Source organism: Malus domestica, chromosome 12 (assembly GCF_042453785.1).
Source record: "Malus domestica chromosome 12, GDT2T_hap1".
Classification (NCBI taxonomy): Eukaryota; Viridiplantae; Streptophyta; class Magnoliopsida; order Rosales; family Rosaceae; genus Malus; species Malus domestica.
Genome location: NC_091672.1, coordinates 26,857,791 through 26,875,240, shown reverse-complemented (window position 1 = coordinate 26,875,240; position 17,450 = coordinate 26,857,791). Strand labels below are relative to the sequence as shown.

General features: G+C 36.4%; 2 protein-coding genes across 8 annotated transcripts; one reads left to right on the top strand and one right to left on the bottom strand.

The window, feature by feature from the left end:
• The first annotated feature begins 3,391 nt into the window (after positions 1-3,391).
• LOC103450807 (transcription factor PIF3-like) lies at positions 3,392-8,010 on the top strand. Of its 7 annotated transcripts, none has more exons than XR_011573612.1 (10): positions 3,407-3,570; positions 4,228-4,314; positions 4,453-5,689; positions 5,768-5,869; positions 5,990-6,055; positions 6,396-6,461; positions 6,566-7,087; positions 7,388-7,512; positions 7,620-7,715; positions 7,807-8,010. XR_011573612.1 is itself a non-coding variant. In XM_070808914.1 (9 exons), exons 2-8 carry the CDS (start codon positions 4,256-4,258, stop codon positions 7,478-7,480), a joined length of 2,145 nt encoding a protein of 714 aa, XP_070665015.1. In that variant the 5' UTR covers positions 3,392-3,716; positions 4,228-4,255; the 3' UTR covers positions 7,481-7,512; positions 7,620-8,010.
• An 809-nt stretch (positions 8,011-8,819) lies between these two features.
• Positions 8,820-12,545, bottom strand: LOC103450805 (uncharacterized). Its single transcript, XM_008390197.4, has 2 exons — positions 12,160-12,545; positions 8,820-11,654 (listed from the first exon to the last, which is right to left on the bottom strand). The coding sequence occupies exons 1-2, from the start codon at positions 12,205-12,207 to the stop codon at positions 9,084-9,086; spliced, it is 2,619 nt and encodes an 872-aa protein (XP_008388419.3). The 5' UTR covers positions 12,208-12,545; the 3' UTR covers positions 8,820-9,083.
• Positions 12,546-17,450: the final 4,905 nt, after the last annotated feature.

Sequence of the window (17,450 nt, the reverse complement as noted above, 5' to 3'; positions counted from 1 at the left end):
TTCTATCGTAGACTCATATTAATTTTATAGATTTTAGTAACTTTACTTCTAGATTGTCCTTCACCTTGTTAAACTTCTATTATACGTTTTTAACTTTGCAATTTGGCCAGGTCCTACCAATATCCAAAAGAGTATAAAGTTTGAGATTTGGATGTCCCCTAATTGCTGGCTTTTATTAAACACCATGCATGAGCATAAAATGGCTATCATGTCCTTGGTATAAATCCTCATGCTTCAATAAATTACAGGTTCGCCATTTTGTTTGCCTTAATCAAGGGAAGCACAATAAAACTGTATCTTTCGATTGTGATAGATCTACTCGATGGAACTGCAAGGTGATTTTTCAAAAGCAATTCGACTCGTTGCTTTGGATAATGCGCTCTAAATCTCAACCCTGTTTGTTTTTTTCTTTTTCCCTAGTAACTTTTTTATACCATAGATCGATGTTTTGGCTTGTGTTTTTTTTTTAACCTGCACGGTACAAATTGTTCAATGCGCTCGAAACACAAAACGGTATATCATATGTTATTATATGATTGGAAGAAATTTAATACGAGCAGAAAATTAAATGTCATTTTACAATTAAAGAGAAAAAAAACTTTCATCCAATTATATAATAAAATATGATTTACAACTTTGTATTTTAAGTACATTGAAAAATTTCTTCCTAAACATAATGATTCACTTTAGTGATTCACACGATGATGAATGTAAACTGTAAATTACTTTTTGCGTGGTTCCCAAACCGCATTCTCCTCTTTCATAATATCATCAAATCTTACACAATAGTAAGAGGATCGAAACAAACAAAAAGTCTAAAATATTTTATTCAAGTAAACTTTAATTAATCATCTAAAAGGCAGCTTATTTATGTAATTAATAAAGGTTGTAAATTAAAGGAATAAAAGTCTCTCCAAAAATGAAGGGGAAGAAGACTTTTTTAAGCTCGTTAATCGCAGCCTCGGGCAAGTCAATGGATTATTTGTGCCTTAATCCATAACTTTCAAATCTAATGTGATTATTTAAGTTGAAATTTGAAAAAGGGACACCAGCCAACAAAATCTAACGATGAAACACCAAAGAGTTTGTTAAGTGGTTAGGAATGAATTTCAGGTTCGTATTCTACATGATACGTTCAAAATTTAATTATTAGTATTAATGAATCACATGATAGTTGTCATGAAAAAACTGATATGCCTATGTGAGTTTCACAATCCTCGAAAACATGTAGTAACGAAATCACTTGCTAGTCTCATTTTGCCAAAAAGAAAAGAAAAACAAAATATAATGATCGATGTATATTAGCGCATATATACGATAATGATGTTGTCGTTTTACATTATAAAATCCAAACATAAAGTCCACAACTACAACCCAATTCCACATCCAAATTTATAAGATAAGGTATACAAATATCAAAGGATAATATGCTCTATTCGAATACAGAGAATAAGTACATCAAATTTTGGATTTCAAAAGCACTTGAAGTGCTTTCTGTAAGAAGCACATAACTTGAAAGCACTTTAGTTTTTTTTTCTAAATTCACTTGCATTCTTACTAAAGATTGATTTTAAAACTATTTTTATCGAAAACGTTTTGATCCATTTTAAAATCTACTTTCAAAAAGGTACTTCTAATTCAAGTGAGGGAATACTAAAAGTGAGTCAAAGAGCTTGATTTTAACTAAAGTATGGGCACAATAAGTTCGTTTGATGTACGACTCTCTAGCTTACCTCTTTGTCCTCCCATCTCTAGAACGTTATGTTTCCTTAAAACGAAAAATCAATAAATGCATACCAAGTACACACAACACTTAAGTCATTAACCATAGAGTTATCATGATGTTTCATCTTTTTATTAACACCTTGTTTTACCTCACCTAGTCGAGATTTTTTTTTTCTTTACCTGCAAAATTAAACAAGTGTATCACATTCATAATCATGTATTGCTTACCTGCTACAACAAATGCGAGACACATAATTTATATAACGGTTGCAAGAAAATTTTTCTTTGCCGAATCACCCGCACCTTCTATAATTCTATTAATAGTAATATAGTTTATAGTGACAAATTTTAAGCATCCCCTCTAATTAATTACATTGTGTCATGGACCATAAAACAAAATGTTTAGGTTCATGCGTTTTCGTAGTAAATGTGTCTATGTTTATGTAAACAAGACATTATAAAAACTAAATACTTGGTTTTGATCATCTAAGTCAAAACAGCACCATGTTTTGGCAGCAACTATTGAGATCATGATCAGATTTGGTAAAAGCAAGTTGAAAACAAGAGTATGGCTTAGTGGTGGCAGCTATCATCACCATCAACTATGACTTAAAAAAGAAAGATATTTAATGCTAGGATTAGAGTTTGGTAAATTGATTAAGAAAATTACAGACTACTTCATGCATAAGTCTCTTTTGTTAAACATCATATTGAATAAGTTTAACGAAAACAACGAACATGCTTAAATAAGGGTGTGTGTGAAAATCACCTCTTATGTGTGAATCTGCAATTTACAGATAAAGATGAATAACGTAGACTAAAGGGAGCCAAACATGGTTCATTATTTCATTAAGAGCATTTCCAATAGTTTTGTTAAATTTTTGCTAGTTTAGCTAGTGAACAATGTTAAAAAATTGCTTTAACTAGTTTCTTTAACATTTCATCTCAACAGCCTCTAATTCAGCAAACTTCGAGCATTTCATAATCAATCATTATAAAAAGAAAAACTCATCCCATTCATTTCCAAAAACCACCCTCTCTTCCTTTTTTCCATCGCTTACAGGTCCAACTGGAGTTTTTTTATTTTTTTATTTTTTTGATGTTTAACTTCTGAGCAGTTGCTTTATAAATTTAGAGAGTAACGGTTTATTTTGTTATAATAGAGACTTTTATAAAGTTTGTTGGAGATGTTCTAAGTACTATGTTCAAGTAGTATCATCGTGATATATTAAAAATACAAAAAAAAGCATTTACACATCTCTTTTTATCTTTGACTTTTAATTGAATTAATAAGAAAAAAAAAATACGAAAAGGAACTGATGTGTGTAAGAAAATTTGAAAATGAGTGTGCGGTAATCATTTTATAAAATTCAAAGGTAAATAGTGTAGAATTACTTCCAACAACATTGATACTATCTCTAACTTGGTAATTACTAGATACATAATTTGTCAGATGTAGAGTTTTATCACAAAAAAATCTCAATTTTAATTAGAGTGAGATCATAATATTTAAAGTATTACTTATGTTTTACTACTAATAGGATTCAACAAAAAGTTTAAGCCTTTTAAGGCATGATAATAAGATTTTATTTTATATTTTTTTGTTAAAAAATGATAAGAAGATTGACTATGTGCATTTTAAGGGTAATAAATTCGAAGGGGGGAAGGGCTTCAAGCTTTTAACCTTTGGTAGTTGAAAGCTGGAACTCTTACCCCTCTTTCTCTCTCTGTCTCACTAACTCTGCATTGGTCCCCCTGCAAATCTGCTAGCCTTTCGCCGTCTTCTACGTCCACTTGGATTCTCTCTCCCTCTGTGAAATCATGGGTTCTCTTTGTTCGAGCTCAGTTACTAATTCTTGAGACTTTATCTGATTTACCTTCTGAATTGGTGTAATTTGACTAATCCAAGAAACTTTGGTTTCCCCAAAACCACGTTTCTTGCTTTCCTTTTGGGAATGCTCTGTCCATGATTGTTTCTATCTGGGTTTTGGGTAGGTGAGGATTTTGCAAAGATTGCTGATTTGTTTAAGGAAATTTAAACTGTTTTCTGGGATCTTCGTTTAATGATAAAAAAATTGAAAAGAAGCAATTTTTTTAACCAAAGCAGCTTAATTTAGAGGGTTTTTAGGGATCTTTGGAAGCCATTAAAGAATTACTTTGACTGCTCACTTTTTTTAAATATAAAGTTTGCATATTTTATTTTACTTGCTGATTGAGACTTCAGTATTTAAAGTAAGATTTTATTCTGTAAAATATATAACTCTGAGGAATATATAAATTTATTTATTTTTCACTATAAGTTGAACTGGGATTGTTTTATAGTGGGGTTTTTGGTTGGGAGTTCACGTCTTCAATCACTCCTGTCTTTGGCATTCTATATATACACCTATATGTATTTATTTCTGGTGCTTTGAACTCAGCACTAATGACTCGTTTACTAATCCGTTGTCGAAATCTTTAAGATCAATATGTTTGTGTTCATGAAGCTTTGTGCCATTTCAGAATAACAGCGATTTTCCAGCTCATTACAATGCCTTTGTCCGAGCTTTATCGGATGGCCGGAAGGGTTGATTCAAATCAAGATTTTGAGTAAGTTTCTGTTCCTAAATTTTACATCTTTGCAGTTTTGTTCCTTTTGATTAATGCCATTGAATGGTGTTGTGTTTTGAGTGTTTTCCCATTTAACATTTGAACATTTTGTGAATTTGTTGTGGGATTTTAATGCAGAAATGATTTTCTTGAGTTGGTATGGGAAAATGGTCAGGTTATGATGCAGGGTCAGTCCAGTAGAACTAGGAAGAATCCGTCTTTTAATAGCTTACCGTCTTTTAACAACCCAAAAAATCGAGATAGAGATGTAGGAAATGGCAACATTGGGAAGACAGGAAAATTTGGGTCTGTGTTGGATTCTGGATTGGATGAAATTCCGTTGTCAGTGCCATCTTCTGAGATGGGTTTGAGTGAGGATGATGACATGTTGCCTTGGTTGAATTATTCCATTGATGAGCCTTTACATCATGAGTACTGCCATGATTTTTTGCCTGAATTTTCTAGTGCAACTGCAAATGAGGCTTCCACCAATCACAATCTTGCCTCGATCGATAAGAGGAGTAGTTCTAGTCAGGTGTTTAGGGATTCCAATTCCAATTCTGCACATGAAGGTGCTTGTTTGCAACAAAGGAATGTGGGAAAGGTTCCTTTGAATGGTGGTGCTGATGCTAGCAGACCTAGATCTGGTGCTACTCAGTTGTACTCATTATCATCGCAGCGATCCCAAGCGTCGTTTCCATCTTTTAGATCAAGGGTTTCGGATACTGCTGGTGATAATACGAGTAGTGCCACTCATCGTGGTGTTGGCAAGAATTCAACTCAGATTTCATCTGCAGGCGGGTCTCCTGTAATGAAGATACTGAGGCCAGATCCAGTAACGCCTAGTAATAATAATCCACCCATAGTGAACTTTTCCCATTTTTCACGACCAGCTGCTCTTGCGAAGGCTAATGTTCAGACCAACGGTGTGATGGCTGGCTCAGGTTCATCAAGCATGATAAGGATTGCAAATAAGGACAAGTTTTCAGCTGCAACTGGTAACAATCTGCCCGAGTCAATGCCAATTGATTCAAGCAGTAGTGCACAAAAGGAGTCAAATTCACAATGCCAACAGATTCTAGTGAGATCCAGTGTTGAATTGAAACCAACAGAAGCTAAGCCTCTTGAGGAACCATGTACTGCTAAGCAGTCTGAGGGAACATGCCAAGAGGAAACCTCTAAGGATGACATAAATTCCAATCATATTCCTTGTGAAAGTGCAGTTAGGGTATCTCCGAATGGTGAAAAAACTGTGGAGCCAGTTGTTGCTTCTTCTGTTTGCTCAGGCAATAGTGTGGAGAGAGGTTCAGATGACCCAACACAAGCTTTGAAGAGAAAATTTCGTGAGACTGATGAGTCTGAATGCCATAGTGATGTAAGTTGAAACCTTGGTATTCAATATTTCTTGGAGTTCCCTTTCCTGCATAAATTAAGGACACCTCCTCCTGTGCAGGATGTAGAGGAAGAATACATGGGTGTGAAGAAAGGAGATCATGCTCGAGGCATGGGTTCCAAGAGAAGCAGAGCAGCAGAAGTGCATAATTTATCGGAAAGGGTGAGCAAAACCAATCATTGATACTATTTATAACAGGGAATGTGTTAGTTCCTTTGCAATATGCTGTTTGTAAACTCTTAAGATCATTAAACTGTGCTCATTCTGGATTTCTCTGAACAGAGGCGAAGGGACAGAATCAATGAGAAGATGCGTGCGCTACAGGAACTCATACCCAATTGCAATAAGGTTGGTTTTATTCTTTTAAATGTTAACTTTTTTCGTCTTTCTGGACAGTTGCTTGTGATGTTTGGTGGACTTCAGAAGTTTTACAATTTAGTGTTAAATCAAAGATCTAATTTAAAAACTTCTGGAGTGAAAGCAATTTAAACAGTATTCATGTCTAGGGAAGTCTATTGATTAAATCTGAAATGCGTCTCCACAATATTTCGAACTTAACTTTTGTTTGAAACTTGGTTGCTTATTATAATAGATATATCTGATAATTATGGAAGTTTAAACGTCACCTACTATTGGTTGATATGTTCTGTAATTTGGCTATCCTGACATTTTCGTTATGACATATAAGGTGGACAAAGCTTCAATGCTCGATGAGGCTATTGAGTATTTGAAGACGCTTCAACTCCAAGTACAGGTAAACATAATCTTTATCACTCCTTAACTCAGTCAACTTTCGATGTAGTGTCCAACAAACTGAATGTTCTAGTATAACACAATATTATTTCAATACCTATGCAGATGATGTCAATGGGGGCTGGTATGTATATGCCACCAATGATGTTACCACCAGGAATGCAACACATGCATGGACCCTGTATGGCTCATTTCTCGCCCATGGGTGTTGGAATGGGAATGGGAATGGGATTAGGCATGGGTTTTGGGATGGGTATGCCCGACATGAATGGTGCATCTTCTAGTTACCCTATGCTTCAGGTGCCCCCCATGCAAGGAGCACATTTCCCCGGTTCACATATGGCAGGGCACACCGCCTTCAATGGGATGATGGGATCTAACCTTCAGATGTTTGGGCTTCCTAGTCAAGGAGTTCCAGTGCCGATGCAACGTGCCCCCTTAGCTCCCTCATCGGCAGGTCCCTTTGTGAAGTCATCTGCAGGACTAAATGCAGGCAGTTCAGGAGGACCTGTGGAAAATGTGGAATCAGCTCCAGTTTCTGGTTCAAAGGATTCGGTTCAGAACATGAACTCACAAGCGATGCAAAACAGCAATGCCAATAGCTCTATGAATCAAACATCTAGTCAGGTTCGTGTATGTACTTTGAAGTTGATTCTTGTTGAAAGAACATATGAATATTAGTTGTGGAGTTTTGTTGTTTAATTGATGCTTTATATCCTGGGGTTCTTTGTTAGTGTTTACGTTTGGGCATCCAACCCAAATCGATTAACAATGGGGGAAAAACCCCAGGATTTTGTGCAAGTGTGTGCATCTCCAACAGCTAAACAATTATGATATTGCAAGATGATATGATAATTCTTTAGAACCTTGGATTGTTGCGTTATCTTTGTGCCTAAATCAAGTGTTGTTGTTCTTTGGTGTCACCAGGGCCAAGCAACTAATGAGGGATTTGGACAGTCTGCATTGGTGCGAAATAATGTTCAAGTGACGGATGTTAACAACAGCAGAGCTAACGGATAACAGAAACGACGTTGTGTTTAGCCGAGCAGCTAGTGAGTGTATAAAGGCATTCTCCACAAATTTATACATCCACATACACAACAAAGTAATATTTCAATTTTGAAAGAAATTTGAACTTCATCTCCACTTGTATATTCAGGTTTCGGTTAACAAGCAGTTGTATCTGTCGTTGGAGGAGAGAAATCCATGTTGCAGCATCCTGAGATTGGACCTTTTTTGCTTGCTTCTGATCTGGGTAGATGCATTTTACAAGTACACAAAAAAGTATGACCGAGTCGAAGAGTTTGATTGAACCTTGGTAATAACCATCTGAATTCTAATTTCAGGAGAGTGCAATTACATGTTGCACAGGATTAGGTACCTTGAGAAGACTTTGAAGTCCCTTCTACCATTTGTACATTCACTTTGTTGCCGGTGAGGTAACGCGATGCAAACGAGTTGAGAAGATACCGGGCATATGTATTAAATGTGTGTTTTGGACATATTATAACAATTCTTTGAATTCATGAAATGATAGTAATGTCTGAATACATCTGTTGTACTCTCTATCTTTCTCTGAAGCAATCTATTAAAAGCGTGAGGCGTCCGAGGGATAGCCCGGTCTAGGCGTGAGGCGAAGTCTCACAGGACTTAAATTTTTTAATATATACTCTAAGTGTATACATATATTATATTAAAAAAATATTATTAATTAACAATCATCTGTTATAAATATATATATAAAATAGAAGATGAAAAGCACAATGAGCACACATATAATAATGCAAGCAAACATATAAAAAAAATAAAAATCAGAAAAAAAAAAAAGCAGAGAGACGATAGCGCAAGGAAGAGGTATGAGGTAGTCAAAACCTACCAAAAATTTGGTTTGGGAGTATTAAAATAAAAAATAAATAAAAAAAACCCTGAGGTGCCCTTAGGCGGCCGCTACGACACCTTCCGCCCACTCCCTCAAAACAGAGACGGCAACCCTCACGCCCAGCCTCAGAGGACGCCTAGGCGCGCCTTGAGACGAGCCTTTTAAAACATTGCTCTGAAGCCATTTTGATGAAATATGATACGATCGGTTTCTTTTATGTCCTGAATTTCCTTAGTAATGAGAAATGTAAGTACTTCGAAAGATAACATGAAGAATGTTTGTCGAAAATCTCGGGTTTCAAGTTTCCATGTTCAGTTTTCTTGTTCCCAGTGGTTATATGCAAACCTGCGGTTTTGCTGTTTTCAGCTCTCAAGCAATTCTTCATAAAACTTGATCTCTTGGTATGCAATGCCTACTTTCCTTTCAACCGAAATGCACAACGATCGGAAAAATTAAGCGGTCTGATGAAAAAACTGATGATTGCAACTTCAACATAAATCTGCATTTCATATTCACACTAAAATAACGTCTTTTCCGACGAAAACTGGCAACAATCAAGCCCCCAAAACACAAACAGTAATTACTAATTACAAACGAAATCACCAGCATCAGAAGGGGAATAAAACTAACAGTATACACACCACGTCACGCTATTGAGTATGGCAGAGCTTATAAATCTTCTATATGCACACATCCTTTTAACATCAAACACAAGCCAAGATTGCAAACTAATAATCCATCTCGTTATTTAACTTTGATATCCTCCTTTGTTCCGATAGCAGGATTTTTCGAGCTTGGAGATTTCCCACCTATGATAGCCTTCTTCGCCTTCACCAGTGAATGTTTTACCTTTGACAGAAGGTTATTCGACTGTTTCTGAGAGGACTTAGCTGGAACTTCCTTTGGCAGGTCCTCAGGGGGTTTTGCTTGATCACCATCCTTGGTGGGAGGAGGCTCTAAGTTCTGGTCAGGTTTCGCAACTTCGTCCTTAATTTTCTCCAATCTATCAGCATCTGTTTTAACAGTTTCCTCTCCTTTCACTTCTGATTCATCAACTTCAACAGCTGTACTTACTTCGTCTGGCTTCTCCTCCGCACTCTTATCTGTCTTGGTTTCAACATCAGATGGAGTCGCATTTTGTATCTTTTCTGCTGCTTCAGTTTCCACCGCAGGTTCAGCATCTTTTGCAGCTCCCTCAAATGATTTTTCTATAAATTCAGAGGGAGAAGTAATAGAGTTCTTGACATCCTCTTCAAGTACAGTTTTGTTTTGGTCGTCTTCAAATTTCACATTCTTTGTTTCATTCTCTTCTGCAGGCTTTTCTGTTTCCACCACTGCCTCTTCTGCTACCTTCTCAACCACATCGATTGGTTGAGTTGAATCCTCAACTTTTTCATTTCTCTTTTCGTTCTCTTCAATTCCGCCATTCTTAGCCACCATCTCTTGTTCTCCACTTTCTACCTTCACTACCGCCTCCTCTGCTAGCTTCTCAACCACATCAGAGCTGTCTAATTCTTTCTTTTTACTCTCCTCAATTGGCAGAGCTGGATCCTCAGCTATCACATTCCTCTCTTCATTATCTTCAGCTTTGACATCCTTTGCCACATTCTCTTCTCCAAAATTTTCCAACTTCACTACATCCTCGTCTACTAGCTTCTCAATCAAATCACCTCCATTTAATTCTTTCCTTTGTTCCTCTATGATTGGTTGAATTGAATCCTCAGTTACCAAATCTCTCTTTCCATCCGCTACAGTCTCCACCTTCTTTTCTCCAACCTTTTCCAGTTCCACAGCTGCCTCGTCCTCTAGCTTCTCAACCACATCAACCCCACTTGATTCCTTATTTTCGTCTTCTTTAATTATTTGAGTTGAATCCAAAGGAATCATATTGCTCTTCTCATTCTCTTTGGTTTCCACACTCTCTTCCCCGACCTTTTCAGTCTCCACAGCTGGCTCTTCTGCTAGCTTCTCAACCACATCAACTGCACTTATTTCTTTCTTTTCGTCCTCAGTAGCTAACTTTTCTGTGACATCAGGTAGAGAAGCATCCCCTTCAATTTGAGCTTCTCGACTAAGCGAAGCCTCCTCAAGATTTTCAATTCGACTAGGCTTGTTATCTTCATCATTTTTTTCTTCTTCCACGACTGTTGAATTTTCAACCTTATCAACTGAAGATCCTTCCTCTTTCACTTTTTTAACCTCCACACTTTCCACAAGCCCAACTTCATCATGTTTCTTTTCTTGTTCCACAAGTTTGGGCTGTTCTGGTTTTTCCTCCACAGCTAGACTAGGTGCGTCCTTTGTTTCAGTTTTCCCTTCCTCCAAGACTCTGGTAGGCTCAGCTTTTACAGCTATCGAGCCTTCATCTTTCACTGTCTCATCCTGCACAATCTCTTCAGGCTCTACTTGCTCAGGTTCTTCTAGTTTGTCCTTCACTTCAAAAAACTCCGGTTCTGAGTCTTTAATCTTTTCTAGGACTGGTGCTATGGATCCTTCGTCCGAAGTGACCTCCAATGGCTCCTCTGGTTTCTCAATGGCTTCAACTGATGATAGAGGAGCATCAACTATCTTCGGTTCTTCTAGTTTGTCCCTTACGTCAAAAAACTCTGGTTTTGAGTCTTTAATCTTTTCTAGGACTGGTGCTATGGATCCTTCATCCGAAGTGACCTCCAATGGCTCCTCTGGTTTCTCAATGGCTTCAACTGATGATAGAGGAGCATCAACTATCTTCGGTTCCTCCACTTTCCCTACTTCAATGCTATCTAGGGATGGTTCTTTCGGTGCTTCTCTCACTACAGACTCAACTACACTTTGAACCTCTGCCGGGATCTCAACATCATCAGCCACTTGCTTTGGAATATTGAGTGTTTCTGAATCAGGAATGGATTCATTTTCCGCCTTTGTTTCTTCTACGAGCGGAACATCTGGCACAGGAGTACCAACAATCTTTGGTTGCTCCACCTGACCCATTTCAATGCTATCTGTGGCCACTTCTTTGGGCAGTTCTCTTTCTACAGACTCAATTGCACTCTGAACCTCTATCGGGCTCTCAACAGCATCAACCACATGCTTTGGGATATCGAGTGTTTTTGAATCAGGAACGGCTTCATTTTCCAATTTTGTTTCTTCTACAAGCGGAACATCTTGCGCGGGAGCATCAGCAGCCTTCTCAGCCTCAACTGCCGGAGGCTCGGATGGTGTTGCTAGACCCTCTAAATCCTCAGTTTTGTGCGCTTCTTCTCCATTTTCTTTGGTTAAAGAAACACCATCTTGTTCGATAGCCTTTTCTCCTTCAATGATCTTCTTCTCAACTTGCTGCAATGGTTAAGAATGATCAGAGGGAAAATAAATGCACAGTGAAATAAACTTGCTTTCAATCTCTTTTAAAATATCTTAGATCTCTTGATGTCCAATTCAAATCAGAAAACACCAGATATGTGCACAACTTCAAAACAACCAATATGTAATATATATATACACACACACACACACACACACACATATATATCTGTGTGTGTGTGTGTATCACTTGTTGAAGATCGTACACACATACCACCCTTCATCTACATCATCAGATTATTCATGATACGGATATATTTTCAAAACCCTATATCGAAAGTTACATACAGTACATCTGATACCCTATATATTCTTACTATCTTATCTGATAATTAAGTTTTTGATTAATTAAACAGAAAAAAGAATTACAATTAATTTAAGCATAATATCACAAGTTAAAACAACACGTAAACTTTGGACCATCCGAATAAACTAAAGCTAATCACTTAATTATCACAGTAAAAAAACTGAAGAAACTAACCTCATCAGTGGTAGGAATTTGAAGTGAGGCAACAGTTTCAGCAGCCATGAGAGTGATCAGATTCAGCAGCAAAAGCTAACACTTGTTCTTAGCAGTAGTAAGCGAAGATTTGGTTAAGTTCAAGTAAAAAAAGCAGAAGCAGAAGAAAAAGAAGAAAAGGAAGAAGGGGTTGGAAAGAACCCCAAAAGGAAAGCAGAAACACACTTTAGGGAAGCAGAAGAAGATGATGAACAGCTACCACAAACTGATGAAAAACAGGTTGTCAAATGGCAGGCCACACCACATGGTCTCCAGCAGCAATGATTAGGCTCGAAAACCACTTTGGTAATTTTTTGTTTATCCACACAAATATTGTTAGATAAATGGTGAGTGTGACAACAACTATAGGTTTTTATTCTTCTTTTATATCATGATATTGAAGAAAGTAAATCAAATTGAAAGTCTCGACTTCAAAATAATATTTTAAACCAACTGTAAATTCTTTGCGTGTGATAAAGGTAATGAGATGTGAAAGTCATCAAAGCCTTTTGATATTTAACGGTCTAAAAATTATTGAGTTAATCTTCTAAAAAATTATTGAGTTAATGTCGTTGGGGTCATGCCGACCATGCACAGCACAAATTAAAAAATCCCAAGAATCTGGTATGCACTTGGTGTACTTGTTTATATATATGTATGGAGAACTACTTGATGATATTATATTTTCTGTGAAAAATATTATATGTTTTTATTAATATTTTAGTAATTAAGACGTAATTTATGTTTAAACATTTTTTTAATCATGGAAAAGGACTTAAGAGAGATGTTCGGCTCTGTATTAAGTTCTACATGTTTTATACAAAATCTAACCGTTGTAAAAATCATGAGATTTTTATATGCAAGATTTAACTGTTGATTTTTGGACCACTTAGTAGTACATACCTGAAGGAAAAATTATTTAGAGAGACAAGGATTGAAAAGTCTTAGGATTTTGAACGAAAGTGATTGCAAAGTCATGAAATTTGTACCCTTGGTCACATATGAATGGTCCGAAGATTAGGGTCTCTTGGTTCGCTCCTGGACGTTGAGTTTCTAGGTTGAGAATCAAGTGTCAAGATTCCAGATTTATACACTAGTTTAGAGTCCAAATTGCCAAGTGTTACTTCGACTCTATGACACATCTAAGTCCCATGTAAACCCCAAATCCCATCTCGAATTCCCTCACCCGAAGTTCCGAACACATCTTTAGAAATGTGTTATTACTATGTGGATGGATGTGGTGGAAATTAGCAGAACATTTTATCATTACTTGTTGGTAAAGTTTCATTAACCCTAAAGAAAAGGAAAGTGTACCATGTGATGTGACTGACAATATGAGCCCACCAAATTGACCAAACGCAAAAAGAAAAAGCCCAAAAGCCACTTGAGGGCATCAAATCATATGGCTAAGCTTCATATAGATGAGTCGTTTTATCCTTTTCAAAAAACTATGGGCCTTGTTGAATAAAAGCCCATGATGGTTACAGTTGAGTTTGGGCCTTTTTGTTTTCATCTTGTCTTCTGGGTTTGAGAAGCTTTATATCCAGTATTACCAAGTACTCGCAAAGCCTAACCAGCCAAGAAAACAAAATTGCAGACCCAGGCATTCTAGTCACTAAAAGAACGGGTATTTATATTAAGGTTCTAAAAAGTGCTATACGCTAGTCAATTATCGTCAAATACGAATTTGAACCATATTATTGTTAGCTCATTGTGAGGCTAAGTCCACTCATTTCTGTTAGTGTAGATAATAACGTTTGTTCAAAAACAAAAAAAAGCGCTAGACGCTAATCGGGTAGCAGCCTAAATAGAGGCATAGGCAATTTTTTAAATTTTGATTTACTTTATTATATAGCAATAAAAACATATAAATAAGTGACTGTATAAGTAGTTATATTTTAAAAAAAATTATATGTTTACATGTATTTGGACTCATAAATGCAAAATGGAAGGATAATTAAATTATTAAGCACTACAATCGATTGAATACATAAAATGAAATGTGCATTCAGAGTTATTTTACAAGAAAGAAAGTTTAGAGTTCTTTTACATGAAAATTATCTTCAAACTCTTAACTAAAAAAAAATAAAAAAATAGAACCGCCTGTCCATATCACTTAAGCGGCAGCCTAATTGCCGCCTAGGGCTTCATTGTTTTTCTAAATGCCTAGGCCCTAATCAGAATGCCTGCTTTTTGCTTCGGCCGCTTTTTCGAACAGTGATTTATATTACCAATAACTGAGATCTTATCTGTAATGCATATGATAAAAATTGTTGTGTGTTACTTAATACCGTTAGGTTGTAATGTTTCAATGTTCAAACAATCAATTAATTATAGGATCGCCAGTTTGAAAATGTCATCTTGTAACCTATTGAATCTTGACTGAATGTGTATGTTGGATAACTAGATTCAATCTCTAGGCTCAAACTAGGAAGATTTAGGTATGACGGTCACGCTTCATGAATTTTATTGATCTACATCTAAGTGTTATGATTTGAATGACTGACATAACTAATCTTTTTTTATAAATTATGTATAATATGAGTGAATGAGTAACACCACGTGACAGTTCGATAGTTGCATTAAAAAGTTTCTCATTGATCTACTTTACAATGGTTTCCACCTATACGAAGTTTCTAGCAAAGTTGCATTTACAAAAATGCTGCTGCTGTTCAAAATTCTAAGTTTAAACCACCCAGAAAAGCATGATGTGATGTACAAACTCTAATCAGGTGTCAAGTTCTAAGTAGTGTGTGCTGAGAGAGATCCTTGCCGGATCCTCTTTGTGAGGATTCTCACCGGATTCTCTTTGTGAGGATCCTATAAATATTTCAATAACATTCATTCATTGTATATAGTGCGATCAATTTTTGTCAGGTACTATTTATATTCAATTTTAAATAAAAAATTTACAATGATTTCTAATCACACGATATACGATGAACGGATGTGATTGAAGGATTCCCAAGATCCTTACAAAGAATCCGGGAAGGATCCTCCTGGGTCTTTGCTTGTATCAGTATCTGATATACGAACGTGTCCATTTCACAATAAAATTTGCATACATTAACGGCTAGAAGTTCAAATACGTGTGGTGGTCGCAATTGAGATTTGAGGAAGGGATGGATTTAAAATTCGGCCCTAAGTATACTGGGATGGATTAGAGATTGAACTGTCTGCCATGCACCTCCTAGTTCTTTCTTATAAATTTGATTAGACACCTCTGAAAGAGAGTCTTGGTTAGGGATGGATAACGATTATGGTGGGCGGGTAACCGCGATTATTTATCCATAAGTGTTTATGTTCATACCCGCATAACTGTTTACCTATTGGGTAATTGCATAAATGGTTATATACATATCCATGACCGTTTATAAATGGTTAGCCATACACATAACCGTATACCCATTTAACAATAACCGTTTACCCATTTAACCACAACCATTACCCGTTTATCCTTTTATTTTTACCCATTTACCCCTTTTTCACCAGTCTACATGTTTTTTTTAACAACTTGAAAATTACAAAATAAAAATTTGTCATAATTTTCGTTTTCTGATAATTAAACATCGTTATAGGTACATTTTAGCAATAAGATCACACACACACACACACCTCTCTAATGGATTCATTTGCATAGAGGCAAAAACCAAGGAAACTATCTTATAACCATTCATAAACAAATAAATCAATAATTAATCAGATAGGTATGAAATCGGAAGGGTAAAATCCACCTTGAGGGGCGAGGAGAGAGAGATGAGCAGCGTAGATGAGAGAAAGGGCGGCGAAGATGAGAGAGGGTGGCGAGGAGAGATAGATGAGCATCGGATATGAGAGAGGGCAGCGAGGAGAGAGAGATGAGCGGGGGACGGGGCGTTTGAGACTCTGAATCTGGCAAAGAGATTGAAAATTTAGGGTTTTAATTTTTTTTTAAAATTTTATATATACTAAATTAAATGGGTAAATGGATATCCGTTATAATTGCGGGTAATACCCATAACCGCCCATTTAAATTTCACGGATAAACGGTTATACCCATAACCGTAACCGTAAACTTTAAATGGGCAGCTAACCGCGGTTACCCAAGCCCATGTGTATTTTGCCCATCCCTATTCTTGGCGCACTGAAAATGTTGTTTTTGTTTTGTGATCAAAAGGTCAGAGGTTTGAGTTGGAAGAAGAACATCTTTACAAAGTAAAAGTAAGGCTGCGTACGGTAGACGTTTCCCCCCCAAACCCTTGTAAAGCAGAAAACCTTGTTGGCTTGGGGTCATCATTTTTTATTAGACACCTCTAATCAAAATCTATTAAGGAAGCCCCAATGAGAATTTGACACCACAAATGAGAATCTTCTCCGGATCCTCTTTATGAGGATCTTTGGGATTCTCAAATCGTGTTCGTTCATCGTACATCGTGTAGTAAAAAATCATTTTAATACTTTTATTTAAAATTAAATATGAATAATACCTGATAAAAACTGATTGCACGATGTATGATAAACAGACGCGATTTGAAGATCTCTAAGATCTTCACAAAGAGAATCCGAAGAGAATCCTCATTCTGACACCAGTTCTATAAGCACACTGGTTGAGAAGGCAATTTTTGAGATATTCCCATTAGTATCTCAAACAGTTCAATTAGGGGCAGAGGCATTCCCCCAAAATTATAAGTAATCATGTAAATGAGGCAAGAAAGTTGACTATAATTTCCCACTATAAAGCAAAAGCAATCATGTAATTATTCACAGATGGGGTACAAAGGGAGCATTTCAACCAGACAAAGCTTTCTATAATTGATGGGATTAATTAATTTAAATGACAACCCTCAAACCCTTCTTATTATTAGTCTTTGCCTTCTTACTAAAGTCATCTATTTCCGGGATAATTTTCACATGATCAGTTGGTCTAGCAGTATTCAGTCTCTGTTTAATTAGAGGAGGTGTTGGTTCTGGCATACATAAATGCGAAAACATTTTATATAAAATAAATTCGATAATAAGTTATGATACATCGTTATTCGTTGTAGGAGAGTTAACTGTGGAATGAATAGTGGCATGTTTCACTTGCCACTGTAATTTGCACCTCCCCTCTCTCTTTTCAACTTGATTACATGCTGCTAAACCTTATTAAAATAACTAGTACATGGGGATCACTGTGGAATGGATAGTGGCATATAATACGTAATGATGGTTAATGAGATCTTAAGCTTCCACATATGGTACTTAGCGAACGTCACGATTCATGATGCTGATGTTCTCGTGTTTTTCCTGTCATC

What these genes read in the sequence shown, in the direction of transcription:
- LOC103450807 (XM_070808913.1), top strand. Translation starts at nt 3,692, where the DNA reads ATGATTGTTTCTATCTGGGTTTTGGGTAG. An exon ending in TCATACCCAATTGCAATAAG is followed by an intron (nt 6,056 to 6,395) that starts GTTGGTTTTATT and finishes ATGACATATAAG; the next exon opens with GTGGACAAAGCTTCAATGCT. An exon ending in TGAATCAAACATCTAGTCAG is followed by an intron (nt 7,088 to 7,387) that starts GTTCGTGTATGT and finishes TGGTGTCACCAG; the next exon opens with GGCCAAGCAACTAATGAGGG.
- LOC103450805 (XM_008390197.4), bottom strand. Translation starts at nt 12,207, where the DNA reads ATGGCTGCTGAAACTGTTGCCTCACTTCAAATTCCTACCACTGATGAG. An exon ending in AAATTCCTACCACTGATGAG is followed by an intron (nt 11,655 to 12,159) that starts GTTAGTTTCTTC and finishes TAACCATTGCAG; the next exon opens with CAAGTTGAGAAGAAGATCAT.